The 18,040-nt window shown below is 39.3% G+C and overlaps 3 protein-coding genes across 3 annotated transcripts; all 3 read right to left on the reverse strand.

Annotated features, from left to right (window-relative positions):
• Positions 1 to 2,034: 2,034 nt before the first annotated feature.
• LOC121787422 (pentatricopeptide repeat-containing protein At2g30100, chloroplastic-like) lies at positions 2,035 to 5,528 on the reverse strand. Its single transcript, XM_042186132.1, has 2 exons — positions 4,461 to 5,528; positions 2,035 to 3,077 (listed from the first exon to the last, which is right to left on the reverse strand). Exons 1-2 carry the CDS (start codon positions 5,166 to 5,168, stop codon positions 2,304 to 2,306), a joined length of 1,482 nt encoding a protein of 493 aa, XP_042042066.1. The 5' UTR covers positions 5,169 to 5,528; the 3' UTR covers positions 2,035 to 2,303.
• Positions 5,529 to 6,506: 978 nt separating this feature from the next.
• Positions 6,507 to 7,889, reverse strand: LOC121787425 (uncharacterized protein At5g39865-like). Its single transcript, XM_042186135.1, has one exon. The coding sequence runs from the start codon at positions 7,414 to 7,416 to the stop codon at positions 6,709 to 6,711; it is 708 nt and encodes a 235-aa protein (XP_042042069.1). The 5' UTR covers positions 7,417 to 7,889; the 3' UTR covers positions 6,507 to 6,708.
• Positions 7,890 to 8,749: 860 nt separating this feature from the next.
• Positions 8,750 to 15,006, reverse strand: LOC121787417 (ubiquitin-activating enzyme E1 2-like). The gene is made up of 7 exons (XM_042186127.1): positions 14,877 to 15,006; positions 14,272 to 14,623; positions 13,592 to 13,809; positions 11,573 to 12,367; positions 10,183 to 11,051; positions 9,660 to 10,092; positions 8,750 to 9,557 (listed from the first exon to the last, which is right to left on the reverse strand). The coding sequence occupies exons 2-7, from the start codon at positions 14,588 to 14,590 to the stop codon at positions 8,961 to 8,963; spliced, it is 3,231 nt and encodes a 1,076-aa protein (XP_042042061.1). The 5' UTR covers positions 14,591 to 14,623; positions 14,877 to 15,006; the 3' UTR covers positions 8,750 to 8,960.
• Positions 15,007 to 18,040: the final 3,034 nt, after the last annotated feature.

Raw genomic sequence — 18,040 nt, forward strand, 5'->3', positions numbered from 1 at the left:
TTGAGTATATAACATTACAATTATGTTTGCATATTAAAAAAACTTGATCTAATTAACGATCGAAACACCATGACTATCCCTTTGATCCATAGATTTTTATTAAAAAGAAGTTAAATGACGTACTTTTTAGATTAGTTTTGTAAATTTATGTTATAAAAATTAGTACAGTTTTATCCCTTATTAAAGTATAAAAATCCTTCTCATTCCTCAATATATTCGTTTATATTGCAAACTATTTTTGACCCGATAAATCGGTCTTCCCTCCTATAAAAATATGTTATGATCGGTTGGTGGAATTAATTGTTGTGTAAGTATATTATATGGAGTATGTCACATTCTTAGCTACAACCAAATATGTCACACCATTTTTATATTTATGAACACATCACATGGCACATATGAATTTAATTCAAATTTGGTCCACTACGATAAGTCTATATAATGTCGGTGTTTTTTTTTCCTTATACTACTACCTTTCTCAATAGTTCCATTTTTTGTAATTTTGCTGACACTTCATCACACATATTTTAGGTAATTCGTAGCTATCCAAAAATTTAATTAGATTATTTGACCGAATTTGTTTAAATATTATTGGGAAAAGAAGATGTGAAAAAATATGTTCGAAAGGGTCAAAAAGTCTCGAAATAAATATAGGTAAAAGAACAAAATTATTTTCCCCCTAATTCTTAAATAACGTTATTCTTCTGTTATTAAATTAGTATTCACACTCTCTACCTCAAGGCTAGTTTGATACGCATACTGAGATAGAATATAATAAATACACTTATTATTAATTATAATAATGATTTGTATTAATTACGTACACTACCTGAGAAAATGATATACAGACTCCCACAAATCAATTCTAAATAATAATGTTTTCAATAAAGATATTGTTATATTAACATTTTCAACAATTTTTTTATGGTCACGATATATTCATAACCATATCTTTATTGTTGACAAATTGTATGGAAATTTGTATAATTAATTTAGAGGCGAATATACCCAAACTATGCACAAAATAATTATATATGGCTTTGGATTAGTACCACCGGTTAATGTCAATCTATTTCGCTGTCAACCACGTGAATATTTTTCATTTGAAATTAACAAGATCAATTATCGTGGTAAATTAAAAATAATGCTTGTACTCTATAGATTAATTTAATATTCAATGTCAAATGTTGTGTCCCGTGACGCAAACCATTATCAAATTTAGATAGTCAAATATTCTAATCTTATGTACTTACTCTCCCAGCGGCCAGCACAACATATTATCATACATTCAATTGCAACATGCATATGCATAAATAGTACTCCTCCCGTCCATGAAAAATAGAATACACTATGAATGCCACGAGTTTTAATGTGGAATTGATAAAGTAAGAGAGAAGTAGTGTTAGTAGAATGTGAGGTTCATACTATTAAATACTAAGAGAGAAGAGAAAAAAGTAAGAGAGATATAGTGTTAGTGGAATGTGAGGTCCATATTATTAGTAAGAGAAAAGAGAAAAAAATAAGAGAGAAATTGTTGAAAACTTTACTATTTTAAATGTGCTCTATTTTTCGTGAACAATAAAAAATGACAAATGTATTCTATTTTTTGTGGACGGAAGAGTAATTAAAATAAAATATCACAAGTATTAATTACTCCTAGTATTTTAGTTTTCAATGTACACATGGGAGATTTCTATTGTGAGATATGAGTTGAGTGTAAAAGGTACTCTCATAATTTATAAAAATATATTTCTAACAAACGAATATTTAACCAAGTTATACACTCCTTGCATTTAAAAATTAGTTTGAAGGAGTAATAAAATATCATACCTATGCACAACCATGTGCCTTCGTTTCTCAACCGAAAAATGATAAAAGATGACATTTTTTGAACAAATTAAACGGATTTTTAGTAGAGTACGTTGAATTTTATAAAAAATAAATAAAATATATGAGACTGAAATAGTTGATTTTTGTCAGAAGATGAAAATAACTTGTTTATCTCGAGATGTTATAAATATGAACACGACTCAATTATCGTGGTATGGAGTGAATATCATATGTGCAGTCTTATACTTACAACAGTAAATCACATAGAATCAGAGATGCCAATCCATGATGTATGTAATTTCATGATTTATACTCTATATACAACATATGTATTTATTTCCAGAAACATTGATCTATAAAACATTGATCTATACACAAAATCTACATGCTCATAATCTTATTCATATATATATATATATATATATATATATATATATATCAGACAAATCCTTGCCACCTTAGCTCATAGTAACTCAGAGCATCTTGATGATCCAAAGCTTGTGTTTCCTCAAATGAAGGTAGAGGAGAGTCGGCCCGATGAGGTTCGCATCTGACAGGCGTTTGCACAGCGTGAGGTAGGCATCGACGTTCCCGCCCTGCTGAATTCTCCGGCTCAGTCCCTGCAGCACCGCGACTCTGTCGAGGAACTCCGGATGCAATCCCATGTCGAGCATCTTGATCACAGTCTCGGCCGCGCTCTTGAAGTGGCCGCCTTTGATGTAGCCTCTCAGCAGCCACGACAGCGTCTTCTTCCGCTGGAACGAGCTCGCGACGTCCATTCGGGTGAGGAGCCTCCCGACCGAGCTGCTCTCCTTCTGCGACGCACATATAGCCAGGACAATGTCGTACAGATCCCCATCGGCCTGCTTACCAGCAAGCTTCATTTGCCACAGCTGTCCCTCAGCCTCGCTCCCTCGTCCAGCACAGACGTACATAGCCAGGAGTCGCTCGTGGACAACGCCATGGAGCGACGGACCTCCCTCCTCGATTACCCAGTTTGAGAGGCGGAGCCCGGTGGCCAGAAGATCTTCTTGGTAGTTCTCGATGAGGAGAACGTTGTCTGCATCGAGCTCAGCAACGAGACCGGACTTGGTGAAGCCTTTCAACTTGCGTAATGCTTTTGCGAATTCGTTGAGCTCCTTCACTACTGCCGTCATCGCAATCAGATGGCTGTATACTTCTGGCTTCAGCCCACACTCTCTAAGGTGAATCACAAACTTGGCGGCATCTCTATAGTTCCCCTCTTCCTAAAATGACAGCAAAATCGATGATATGAGAAAGAGACGTCACCTAAACAACCAAGATCTGTTGTCTTTCGAACATATTGAATGAGAGCGATCAAAGACCACATGGACAACATAATGAAGGAAAACAAGAAATATATCTCTACTATAACTCTAAAACAAAGAATTTGCATCAGCTCCGGGAATATATCTCTACATATCATGTGTACCTTTTTGAAGGCTTCCTACAGAAATACTATATTCTTCACCAGTCACAGAGAAATTCATACTCGTTGACAGATTGGCAAAACACTATACCGGTATCCAGAAACGAGAATTTATGCAAAAGTTCATACTCATTGACCGATAAGCAAAATACCACATTGTTATGCAGAAATGTATCGACATACTGATAAGTAGGGTAAAAGCTCTGTAGTATAGATCCGAACACCATAAACATGCTAAACTTTTATATGAGTAATGATGTTCCAACTCTTCAATTTGATTGCCCTACCATTAGACGATGTATGCCAAAATAATAAACTACTAATATTATCCGTATTTGTGTTATGGAGGACACTTCATCAATGCATCCAGAGTAGTTTGTTAATTTACAATAGTTCACTCATGCAGTGAAGGGCTCCCTATAGAACTCCCATGTTGTAGATCCAGAGATGTACAAGTCCACCTCATACATACACATCTATATACTCTAATTCTAGTGTATATTTTTGAGCAATAGACTATCCTGGATATTACAAGGCATCACTTTCTTATGAAGCTAACATATCAAGGAAATTGGTGCACCGGAATGGTGCCTTAAGGGTCATTAAAAAAGAAATACAATGTGCGCGTGAGTTGGCCAAGGCCAAAGGTCTCGGGTTTTAGTCCACCATGGCATAGTCTTTAAAGTTTCTGTGTATCCAATAAAAAAAAGCACAATGAAATCACTGAAATTGCATACAACAGATTGCACAATCAGCAAAGGGAAACTGATAACGGTTTGCGCAGGAGTGAGAACCTAGGTTCTTCCTATGGTGAAAGGAAGTTTCTTGCATAGAATTCAGGATGCACACAAGTTGATATTCACACAAGTTGATGCTCAAGAGCCAAACCGGTGCATCTGCCTTAATTAATTCCTAACTGTAATAAATTGTAATTAGGGATGCACACAAGTTTTACCCTTATTCATTTCCCATACGCAGCTATTAAGGTTCAACGAATTATAAAACACACAGAAGTTAATTCAGTCTCCTTCAAATACATAATCAACTAACAGGCAATTGCATTCAAGAACCTACAAAAGACCTCCTAACTGCATCCATTAACATCCAACAAAACAGAGAAACATAACAATCAACACAAAACACATATCAACGAAATGATCACGAGCAATAGGGTGCTTACCATCATCTTCCACGCAAGGTACCCAGCCGGGCCCCCTTTATTCCCCTCCTTATCCTCATCCAAACCCGAAATCCCCCTCCTCAACACTTCCTTCACAAACAACACAGCCTCCTCCCTCTCCCCGGCCTCCCAATACAGCGAGATAACCTTCTCAATCATGCTAAAGCTCGTCTTCAACCCAACGCAGTCCATGTCCACCAAGAGATCAACCACATCCTCCACCCTGCTCCTCTCCTCGATCAACTTCTTCACCCACGTGCACATTATCGACACCATCAACTCCATCGTCTCCTTATCCACTCTGTTCTCCTTCTTCAGCCATTCGAAAACCTCCAAAGCGCACCAAGAATCCCTCCCTTCCTGGGCGAAGTAAACCAGCACCAGCTGCAATTCGCGGGCCGATAACCTATCGTTCATCTCCTCCAGCACGTCGGAGGGCTCCCGGGCCATGCGCTCGAGCTCCTCGATCGCCTCGAAGAACCCTTCCCCCATCTCGTCCTCGTCATCACTCGTGATGTAGACGTCCAATTGAACGGATCTGAACAGCCCCGAATCGCGAGAATTGCTTCTTCTTTTGAATAATGACTTCCTCGGGCAAGATCGGAGCTTCAGCCGATGATGGGAAGCAAAAAAGACGAAGTTTTTCGAAGAGGGAGGGTGAGTCAAACCCAGGTTTATCACCGCGGCAATTCCACAAACGGTTGCCATCTATTACTCGCTCCAGCCAAAATATGATTTCCAACCCTGAAAATTGGGGGAAACTGCGCCGTTCTATAAATCAAATTTCTCAAGTATTTTTCAAGCGAATTCAGATGCTCAGCTCCGATTTCCGTCCTGTCCAGCGCGGATTGAGGCCAAACATTTGGCCAAAAACATAGATTATCATAGTTTTTGAATGATTGGACGAAAACAGAAAATTTGGAACAAAGGAATGAAAAATTGAGCCTTAAAGTGAGTGATGAATTGAAAAGAAAGCGAAGGCAGATGTTCTTGAAATCGGCAGCGTGCCTAAAATTTTGAGACACGAAGCAAACAAATTTACAGAACCGAACAGTTATGGATAAATATAAACGTTTAATACACCTTGAAAATAGTGCATTTATACTTCCACGATACCATAAATTCGAATCATTAATTTACTATGTATATCTTTATTATTTACACCTTTATCATATTATTTAGAATTTAATTTTCTGAATAAAATATTAAGATAGAATAAATAAATAGATAGTGGTCACGCATTAAGTCGAATCATTAATTTACTATGTATTTCTATTAAAAAAGTTTTGTATGGCAATCATAAGGTGGTTGCATATTTTATTGATAAAATTAAGTTTGGGGTTTTTTAATAATAAAAATAAGTTTGGGTTGGTTGTTAACCATTCATGAATTTGGACTAAATTGTAATTGTTGTCACATTTTAATTTTTATCAATGTGCGTGCAAATTTAATACTTGTGAAATTAATTTTGGCGCTTATGATATTTCCTCCATTCCAGATGGAGCCATTTATTCTTCTTTCCAAGTACAAGGTTTAAACTATGGATTGATTAATGATTTTATAATTTTGTTCGACTTTAATTCTAGTCTTTTTTGTATGATTAAAATTGTTATTGTTGAAACGTAGTATTTAATAACATAATTAATTCTATTTCATATGATGAATATGTTTACTGTAATATCACACCCTATGAAAATAAATTGAATATATTCACTCAACAATTTTCGCAAGCGTAGCACTATGAATAAAAATAACAAGTACTAGTACAATGTTAGTTAGTCATAAAAAAAACAAGATATTACTCTCTTGGTCTATAAATAATCTAGTTATATTTTTTTTAGTCCATCAACAAAACTCATTCTTAGTATCTATTTATCCACATAAAGTAGTGATGTTTTTTCAGATAGTCCGTCACCAAAATGATTTTTTTTTATCTATTTATAGTAAATTTCCTAGTACTAAACAAATGAACAATAATAAAATAAAGAAGAAGAAAATCATCTTTTTTTAATGAACTTTGTGTTCATCAACAAACAAATCAGAAAAGAAAACTACATAGAATTAATCAACACAAGCTACACCATAATCAAGATTAACAGTAACAAAATCACAAACTCAATGGTGCATCAAAATTAATCCAAACGTAACACTCTTAGTCACATAATAAAAAAAACCAGTAATTAAAAAAATCAAACACTAAAACTGAGTAATTAATCTGCTGTTTTATTAGATGAAAAGAAGAAACAGGTCATGTAGGCGGCGCAGGGGAGCAAGAGCAAGAAGGGCACCTGACGAGACCATTCTCATTGCACGAGGTACAACTCCTGAATACGCTTTTCTTCCCCCTATAGTAATAGCATTTGTGGCTCCCACCGCACTCCTTGCACAGCACGAATCCGTAACCGCCGCACACCCCGCACGTGCCCGGTTCCGCCGGCGGCAGCCCCTTGAGGTGCTTCTTCAGCTCGCCGCTCTCGTGGAGGCGCCGCACCTCCTCCGCGCCGCCGAGATACCTCCCGCCCGTGAACACCCTCGGCAACGTCAGAAGCGACTTCTCCGGCTCGCCGAGGATCCTCTGCAGCTCCTCCATGAACCGCGAGTCCATCGCCAGATCGCGCTCGTCGATCGGCACGCGGAACGACCGGAGGATCGATCGGACGGCGCTGCAGTCGTCGAACGTGCGGCGGATCACGCGGAGGCTCGTGAAGTACACCACCACGGAATTCTCCGCCGCCGCGCCGCGGATCCGGATCTCGCGGGCGGTGGGGATGGACAGGGAGCGGATGAGCTCCTTCGCGCTGCGGTTGCGGTGGTAGATCGACGGCGAGGAAGGGGAGCGCGGGGAATCGGCATCGTCGTAGAGGAGGCTGTGGACATCCTTGAACGACGAGCAGGCGAATTTCAGCGTCGGCGCGTCGTGGACACGGTGTCTCGCTTTGTTTCGCCTCAGCCACATCGGAATTCGGAAACGATCTGCGTGAAATCGAATTGATCAAACGAATGTTGAGCAGAGAAATTGCAGATTTTCGAGACGGATCGAGCTGGATGGATTTGATTCTGGATTGAATGGTTGATTTGGAGAAGAAATTGCGGCAATGTGATATAGGCAAACGCCAATGCCTGAACGCGGAAATCGAATTGATCAAACAAATGTTAAACGAAGCAATTGCAGATTTTTTTGATGGATTGAGCTGGATGGATTCGTTTGTGGATTGAATGCGTGATTTGGAGGAGAAATTATGGCAATGCAGAGGAAAATGGAAGGAAGAAGAAGGAGAAAAGCGATGAGGGTTTGGGTTTCGAAGGTGGTGACACCGTGAGAGTGCAGCAGAGATTCACAGCCTTTTCTCACTAATACATTTTTTTTATTCACTTTTTTAACAGCTTTGTTTGGTAGAATACTTTCCACTTTATTATTAATATTTTTTTTGTCAGATTATTTATTCGCTTCATAATTGACCAGACCAATATGGCAAATATGATATTTTGGGAATAATGTGAATTTGTGTAGTACCTAGTATATATATATTTCAGTTTTATAGTTTCTTAAAATATTTGAATTAATATGTTAACATAATATTTAGGACTAAATCCAAATTTTTTCAATCCTCTACAATATATCAACTCTTTAGAAATATGATAACTTTTCAAATCAAAGTATATACAGATTTAGAGAAAAAAACATTTTTTCATGAAATATTCGCATAACTATCTCCAAATCAAACCATTTTTAATTATGAGCAATTTAGTAATGAAATAAATAATGAATTAATCCAGTTTAATTTAAAAATTTAGAAATTACGCGCATGCAGAAGTCAATGTACGTTAATTTATTTTAGTAAAATTATATCCTTCATGGGAGTTGGGGAGAATAAATTGAGATCAAACTTATATGCCACTAATAAATTGGGATATCAAATAAGGAGTATTTCACATAAGAGATTGTAGATAATCCGTCACAAATCAAACTTCACGACACCCTCACTTTTTCAATAACTAAAATAATATCCGTACATTTCTAAAAGGATAGACAAAATAGTTTGTGGTAGAAGGTTGATACATGCAAAACACTATATTTCTAAAATGAAAGACAAAATAGTTTGTGGTAGAAGGTTGATACATGCAAAACACTATACCCAAATTATCAAGTAAAAGATTAAATTTAATTTGTAATAAAGAAATTCGACCCCATTCCAACATTTTCAAAACTTAACAAGTCCTATAACCTCGTCCTATCAATTAAGTAGATAGGAAGCAAGTACTAACAAATACTAAGCTGTATATGAGAATAGAAAGTAAACGCAGTATATCAAATTTTGCAGAACCCAAAATCAAGAACCGTAACACAGAAAGAACAAAGACTCAAAGTGCTCAAATTACTCTAAATTTATGATAAAAGAGTCTAAATCATCTTTACTATGCGTCTCACATGGAACTGAAAATATCAGAAGTGAAGGAAGTTTAAAGGATAAAGAACCTATAGTCATGTGAACCATCCGATCAGCGGAAGTAGATCGATATTTGGGGAATATCGACATCATTGTCCTCGTCATCCTCACATGCTACAACAACATCCACGTGGTTGCGGTATGCTGGCAGCTCCACCTTGGCCACATCCCGTACAAGGTCCGCGATCTTCTTGTCCATCCGGTCCTTGTGTCGCGGGAACATGCTGTTGTAGAGCAGGCAACTTCCGAAAGAAATGCTGTACGCGTTCAGTCCTTTGCCGGAAAGCCATTTGAGCAGCTCCCTCAAAGTCGGGTTGTTCTTTATGATCCATCTGTCCCACACGGTCCAGCTCATGTCCTGGTGCTTGACAACCTTGGGAGCTACTGGCTCAGCGATGGAGAAGAGCGGGAGAGCAAGGTTGGCAAATGTGTTGCGATAATCTTCTACCTTGTGGGACCCATCAATGACTTTGTAAAGCTCGAGGCAGACCAAGCCGGTGGCCATTGCTGTGGAAGTTGCAACGGCTGGAATGATCCTCCCAGCAATGAATTTGGCTTTCAGCTTGTCCACTTCGGGGATGCTGTAGTTTCTCGCCCTCATGTTTGCAAGTGCTGCGATCAGGTCCATGTGATAGTTCGTGTCGTCGTCCTACACAATTAAACATCAACATTGTGGAGAAAGTAAGACGCAGAAAGTAAAAAACAAAAGTCATTCTTAGCATGCTAAATATGTGAGAGATGAGACGCAAACCTTCTCAAACTGGATCGGCTTCATCCTAAAGTTTGGTGGTAATGCCTGGCAACATTTCTCAAGCTTCGATATTAAATCATTAATAACAGCAGCATCATCCACGGAAGCAGTAGCAAGGCTAGTAGCTTTCTCGTCAGTCACAATTTTCGCATCCTTTCTCGGTCGGAAATCAGGGACAATGACTTGATCAATAGCCTCTGACAGTTTCTTTGAGTTCCTCACCCAATCAGGTATAGGGATGCCAAATGTCTCGGCTCGCAGTATGGATCCAGCCATAATGAAGTGAAGATGGCTGGGATCAGAGGTAGAAAACTGCAGGGGACGAGGGAACCTCTTTGGTGCTGACCAGAAAGGTGCGCCAGTGCTGGTTGCAGCATCCTCGGGGAAGGTGAAAGCTAACTGCTTCACCCTGTTCGCAAAGTAGTCTTCAAACCTGCCAATGGAAAATCATATAAGCATATGAACAGGAAATCCGACCCAAATGAGAACATTGGGGGGGGGGGAGAGGTTCAAAGAGATTTACTTTAGACGGGCCCATGTAATACAATCTTGGAATGATTCACATCGCTCCCTGTCAAGACACTCAATTACACGTTCCAAGTTGTCCCTTGCTTGAGCATCCCCAGCATTTCTCGTCGCAGAGGCATACTCAGCTGGGTTAGAAAGATAGGCATTCGCTTCAGCAGGTGTCTTTTCCAGCAATCCCTCAAATTCTGACCGGGCCCATGTCAAACAGTGGTCAATATTGTGTGGGAAGGAGTGCACAGTACACATTGGTGCTTGTTTCTCTGGGGGATCACGGGAGGCACCATAGTTTTCCGTCAGGTGGGGAATGACCATTTGAGTGTTACATTTGGCACCCAAAGTTCCAGACTCAAGAAGTGGTTTCTGGAAATATAAGCATCTCTGGTCAACATAAAGCCTGGCATTTACATTGTCCAGGGCATTAACCACAACACTGATATTCTCCCAGAAAGTATCATGAAAAACATTCTCAGTCTCCGACCCAACACGATTCTGTAAAGCTTCTATATGAAGATTGGGATTGATTGCCAAAGCAGCAGAAGCAGCAACAGTAGATTTCGGCTGCCCAATGTTCCAATCTCGGAAGAGAAATTGCCTACTTAGGTTACTCTTCTCTATCACATCATCATCAGTAATAGTTAATTTTCCAGATGATCCACACGAAACTCCCATTAGTGCCAAGTTCTTAAGAAATTCACAGCCTAGAGCACCAGATCCAACAACAAAAGTTTTTGCATCTTCTAGTTTCTTTTGAAGCTTAGACCCAAACACTGAAATCTGGGCATCATAACGGGTATTCAAGGGTCTGAAGTCACTGGGATCAATAGGCTCGGTAGGAAGTGATTCTACAGAGTCAAAGTAAAAGAACTGCAATACATCACAACAGAAAAGTTAAGTTGTGTTGCTGTATAATTTTTACACCAGATATTCCAAGAACACAATTACTGCAGCAGTGAGTGAGAGTAACTGTGCAGACTTGAATAATTATAGATATTATCAATCACACAATGCATAGACTATTTAGACCTAAAGTGCACAAAAAGCGAATAAAGACAACACCATTCAATAACATTAAACCATCCGATACATCCAAGAGATGAACCCTTAGCCTATATAAGGGCCCAGTCATAACTTATTACCAATAAAGCATCACATATTTTACAAAAACTCAGGGCCATAAAGAGCAAATTTGTTCAGAAACTATCGATAAGGCGATAAGCCTTCTACACTTTCTATTGTTAAAAACTTCAAATAAGGCCTGGGGGACTGATTTACAGATCTACGTAGTAGGCAGTAATAATTCCATTATCCATCTACTCAGAACGGGAGAAATAGAGGAAATATAATGAAAAACAAGTTGAGAAAGCTCTCAGTAAGAGAATAATGACCTGGAAAAGAGGATGAAACTTTCCAGAGCATGCCTTCATAACCTCCTGCCCGACAATGCCTCCGAACATGGCAGCCATAGGATTCAGAACAGCTCTAGCACCAAATGCAAAGTGTCTCAGAAGCTTAGGATTAATATCATCCAATTTGCCATCACCTAGGCTTTCATTCATGTTACTGGTTATAGATATCAACTTCTGGGCATCCTCTTCAGAACCAGCAACTGGGTAGCGCCACAGTTCAGACACAAATTTATCTAATGCTTGGAATGCCAAATGAAGAAGAGGAGGCCTGTCAAACTTGGAGAAATCAGAAAGAAGGAAATCACCAGCATCCTTTAATGCCTCCTTCAGTGGCTTGAAGTTCAAAACCTTGGGCTGTTTCACTTGAGTTACAATACCACCTCTTTCATATGCACCATAATTGGTTGTATCGTCTTCAAGAGTGAAAGAGTAGGGACGTGCACTTTTTACTTTTCTTGGTTTTCCATCATTTAGTTCTGTCATTCCTCGGACTTCCGAGAACACAACCAGATCCCCATCCTGAAACTCAAGCCTCTCATCATCCACACATGCCACAAGGGCAGGGTTGTCGTTACTGATAGATGCAATAATTCCTGTATGAGGCTCCTCACCGTCGACATCGACTACGGTGAATGCAGGTCCGAAATCACAAAAAGCACTACCAAATAGACCTCTTACTTCTGTCTTAATGAAAGCAATAGGTGGCTGATGATTGTGACAGTAGTCATTGAACTCAGTTGCACTATCTAAATTGATGTCAGTAAAAACCACAGCCTGCGTAGGTGACATTTATCCTAATTAGGAATAGCTGAAACATATACATAATGTATGACTGGCAGTGAATAGTGATGGAGTGCAGGAAATTTAAAAAATAAATGAAAGCTCTTATTCCAAATTTATTTAGTGCCAAGAATAAAGCAAGTGCCGAACAAGCAGTAGCTGTGTTGTCAGGCCATATGCCAAGAAAATCAAAGTAACAAAGGATTTTTTCAGTTACACACTTGAATATCACGTATATGAAGAAATGTTTCAGTCACGTGAATCTATCCTACTGAAGCCTCGTATATATGAAGTGACACATGCAATCATAACATCAAAAAGTACTTTATCTTTTACATACTTCAATGTCTTGGCATAAGAGTGTCCACTATAAGGCGGACACGCCCAATAGCCCAGCCCCAGTTTTTGTTCATAGCCCCAGTTTTGTTGTCCATAGCCCCAAAATTCTATTTCCGCCACTATAGTGGACACCTCCAATAGCCCCCAAATTTTATTACTAAAATAATCGCAGTGTAAATAAATAGAAAACGAGGTAATTAGGGCCGAATATTCGTTGTATTGCAAACCGGTAAAATTATACAACGAATAATTAAAATAAAATACAACTAAAAACTCCGCCACCGTCTACTCGGTGTCGGAGTCGGCTTCCTCGTCGTCTTCTTCTTCTCCTCCTCCTCCTCCCTCGCTGCTGCCGGCCGCGGTTTCCCCAGGATCATTATCAACGCTCCCCAGTCGTCGTCTCCTCGATTCATTTTTTAGAGAGTGGTTGTGTGGATAGTGAGTGGATGGATTTTGTGAAAATTGTGAAAAATAAGTAGGGGGGGTGTGGTATTTATAGAGGGAGTGTAAAAAAATTTCAAATTCCCCGCAACCGGCTAATTCGCCGCGGCTATGTCGTCCACTATAGGCGCCGCGCCTATAGGCGCGGCTATAGCCCCCCCGCCGCGTCCTCGCCCCGCACCCGGCTATCGCGCGTCCGCCGCCTCTCGCCCCCCTCGCCGCGTCCGCCGCCCCCCCCCCCCCCCCCGCCCACCCTCGCGGCTACAGCCGCGTCCACTCCATAGTGGACACCCTAAAGGCACATTCTAGGATTATAGAAGGTACAATAAGAAGCAATATGAAACTAAAAGCAACAAAGAGAGGGGGCTTGGTATGCAAGGAATCAACGATAAAAGGCATGACCAATACAAAAGAGAAGAAAGTATATTGAAGAATTACCTGAAAATCCGAGAGTTGTTCTTTAGTCAATTTTGCAGTCAAAGTCAGGACAGTCACAGCATTATTTAGTTCTTGTAGCTTCTGAACTGAAGCAAGTGCCCTGTTCTTACCCAAATCTTTTTCTGTGAAAACGAAGTTACTAGACAAATCCCACAACTCCACTGTTCCTTCATCATGCAATGTCACAGACTTCACACCAGCAAGGATAAGGTTCTTAGCTGAAAGTGTTAATAATCATTGAGTTAATGATAAGCCTTATTCAATAAATAAGCACCCAGACTCAAGTCAAGTTGTAATACAAGTATTATCTATATCCAGAAATAGACCATTTCATAAGAAAACACAGATGAATCAGAGCCACTGAATAAATTGCAAGGAATGAATTCTCAAGAAATCATTTCTTTGACATCATCAGGACCATGAGGAGCCACGGCAATAACTAAATCAATAATTATCAAGAGAAAACCTCTCGCAAAAATCCCAAAGACAGTAACAGACTAACAGATACGCATAATCCATTTTTTAACTATAACCTTACTATTGATTCCAAGATAAAGATTGAATAAATCATTACTTCTACAAATACGATAAGCTTTTTACATGCACATGCATACACAGCATCAAACATTCACGTAAAATATAGCATCAAAGTATATTTGAGAGAGTTAGAAAAAATATACCAATCTCAACCCCGAGTCCTTGCATTCCAGACACAAGAACATTAGACGCAAACAATCTCCGCATTGTCTCTCGCCCGTAGACGGCCAGCTGCCGGCTGTGGAGTTCCTCATCAATATCGCGCGGAGTTCCATCATCAAACGCCATGTCAGTGACTGTAGGTTCGCTGCAGTTTCCGCTGCTATTACTGATCCCTAAACCGCCGTTCTTGGCCTGGTTGTTTGACTTCTCGGTGCAACAAACAAAGTGCTGCCTCTTGACGCTTTCACAATCACTCACGTTTACAGACTCGCCTTCCCCTGCTCTCTTTCTAGGAAGCATATAGTGCGACAAACTGCTAAAAACACGACGAATCTCCATCGAAACAACCAAAATCAGCACATAATACATAAGAAATCTTGTAAATTGAGGATCGAGCTGAATCTTCAAATATAACAACAATCTGGAAGAGATCGGAGATTGTAGCACTACCGAAATGGAAATGAAAAATTACAGATAAAATAACAAGGCATCTTCCTAGGTATTGCGAAGCCAATAGAAATCGATCGAAGCATATGAACAGTAAATCGATTCCAAACACAATAGATTAAGTGAAGCATGAATTTACCGGTTGCAGCTTCGGAGAGGAAAGAATGGGACCAGAGACGGAATGTTCGAGAGCTATAGAGCGAGAGAGAAGATAGAGAGAGAGGAAATGCGGAGAAACGATTCGAGATAGAACAGAGGGTTTTCGTTGATGCGAGAGACTTTATAAAGATTATACTCCTAGGCAACTCTGAAATTTCTACTTTTATTTTATTTTATTTTATTTTATTTTATTTGTCTCGATTCTTTTTTACAAGTACTATCATTTACTCCACTATTTTCGTTTTTCATTAACGATTTTGTAAAAAGGAGAATGATACAGAAAAGTTAAATTATTTAACCATTGAACTTTATAGTCTTAGCTTATCTAAATAATCGTTTTTCATTAGTAATAAAATACATTACGCCGCATTCAAAGTGGTCAACTTCCTTTTTAATTTATCACGATATCTATTTTTCACATTTAATGAAAAATATTGTATCTTTATCTCTTTTCATAAAAATATTTGATTATAGTTTTATTACATTAATACATTCAATAACTTCGACTAATATACCGTGTCATTTGAGAAGTAATTATCTTGATTTGGACAGGAGTACAATAGTGCTCATTCATAATTCCTTTTAAATTTGATTAGGATTCATTTTGGGCAAAAAACGAGACCTAAAATTTTGTATAGAGGGACTTGGTGAACTCACAAATTAAGGTCTCGTAACGAAGTAAATGATCACTAGTAGAAAAATGGCCTACGAATAGAGAGAAGAAATACTAATAGCATCCACATCCATGCTCTTGCCAAAGAGCATGGATGTATGCCCGAACTCACATTTATTAATTTTTTATTCACTGCTCTTCTCCAAGAGCACAACACCCACATTCATGCTCTTCCGCAAGTACATGTTCAAGGGTCCCACCATTCTATTATTCAATTTAAATAAAAACATTTTCATAATATTAAAATACATTAAAAATACCCGCAATATTATTACAAATTACAAAAAAATAAAAATTATATAATTCAAATCCTAAAAATTAAAAATTATATAATTAAATTCATAAAATTAAAAAAAAACTACTACTTGTGGCCGAATTTCGCCCAAATGTGTTTGATTAGGTCTTCTTGTAGCTCAATGTGGGTTCTGTTATCGCGTATTGTGTGTCTTGTTCCGATCCTCTCGCCCACCGTCGTATGCACACCTCGGCGTGGGGGAGACCTCGCGCTTGAGCTTCCGACTTCATCCTCGTCGTAAAAGTTAGCCGCCCCCGGTCCTTCGTCGGCTATAATCATGTTGTGCAAGATAATACACGTGTACATGATGTCGGCGATATTCTTAAAGTACCACAGTCGAGACCAGGCTTTCACAATGTTGAATCGGCCTTGAAGGACCCCAAAAGCTCTTTCGACGTCTTTCCGAGCAGACTCTTGACGCTGCGCAAAAAGAACCCGTCTCGGGTCTTGCGGATTGTTGAACGTCTTCACGAAAGTCGATCACCTCGGGTAGATACCATCGGCGAGATAGTAACCCATGTGGTATGTATTTTCGTTGACGGTGAAGTCGATCGCCGGTGCTACACCATTCAAAACATCATTGAAGAGTGGTGAAGAATAGAGCACGTTCAAGCCGTTCTTGGATCCAGCAACACCGAAATATGCATGCCAAATCCATAGGCGGTAGTCGGCGACCGCTTCAAGGATAAGCGTTGGCCGCCGCCTTTGTGGCCACTTAAGTATTGCCCTCTCCAAGTAGTCGGGCAATTCTTCCACTTCCAATGCATGCAGTCAATGCTGGCAAGCATACCGGGAAAACCGTGGATTGTTGCGTGAAGATGAAGCAACCGTTGACAATCTTCGGTGGTGGGTGCCCGAAGGAATTCCTCAGCGAAAGCAGAACGAACGCCGTCGCAAAAATTTTTGAGGCATAGGATTCCAGTTGACTCGCCCACATGCAAATACTCGTCGAAGAGGTCAGCTGTTTGCCCAGTAGCAAGTTATCGGATGGCACAAGTACACTCCTGCAACGCCGAGAGACTTTGCCGACTGGTTGCGTCTCTACGTGATTGAAAGTATTAAATACGGGCGGACAATGTGTTGACAATACGCATAAACAACCATTTTGTTATGCGAAAACGGTGCCGAAAGTAATCTTCCGAAAACCACGACTGGTCAGAAAAATAGTCGGCAACGAGCCTTTCGTTGGCTCCTCCCGGTCACGAGGGATGTAGCGGCGAATTGATCTAGTTGGTCAAGGAGGAGGGGCGGGGGTAGTGGCGGCGACATAGGCTTCATAGGCGGCACGATATTGTTCATAGTATTCCTGTTCTTCATGCTCCGCTTCCCGCAATGATATCGGTGAAATCCATTTTTGAATTTTTTTTAGAGAGGGTTTGAGTGAGAGAGGAAGATGTAGATGAGTTGTATGAAAAAATATGAATGAGAGATTATTTGATGTGAAAAACGGATGATGAATGTGTGTATTTATAGATAATTTTGGGATTTTAAAAAATTATAAAAAAATTAAAAAATTTAAAAAAAGGTAATAAAACAGCTATATTTTTGGGAATCTGATTTTTTTAAAAATTTTTGGTATTATTTTCAATTTTTTTTTAAAAAATACAACGGATAATCCGTTGGCGAATAGAAACGCGCTACGTCGCCTGCTCAGCGGCACGGACGAGCTCGATGCATCGAGCAGCGCCGTGCCAGCGGCGGACAGCGCTTTGCCCCGCCAGTGGCACGGACGGCGTCCGTCCTAGCGAGCACCGCTGCGGATGCTCTAAAGGTTGACTCTGGCAATTTTTAATATTTCTGTAGTCATAAAATCATCTAGCTTATAACAGTTTTCAATATATCTGATCATGAAATGTCAACAATTTTCGAAAACAAATCACCACACTACTGAAATTTAGAGACGATAAGAGAGTTGAAGAATAATTCGAGAACTGAATCAATCTTTAAAACACTCTTTTCCATGGTGACCATTTTTTAGATTAGTTAGAGGTTATTGCCAACTCCAATGAAAAAAATGCATTTTTAATAAATAATATTATATTCCCTGCAAACAAAATAGTCTCATGACGAGACATGTGTTCAATAAAAAATTGTTAAAAATAAGAAAAAATGGAGAAAAGATAAATAAAATCGGAGATAGAAAGAGAAAAAATTTAATAAAATAAAAGAAAGTTGC

This window comes from Salvia splendens, chromosome 22 (genome assembly GCF_004379255.2).
Source record: "Salvia splendens isolate huo1 chromosome 22, SspV2, whole genome shotgun sequence".
NCBI lineage: Eukaryota > Viridiplantae > Streptophyta > Magnoliopsida > Lamiales > Lamiaceae > Salvia > Salvia splendens.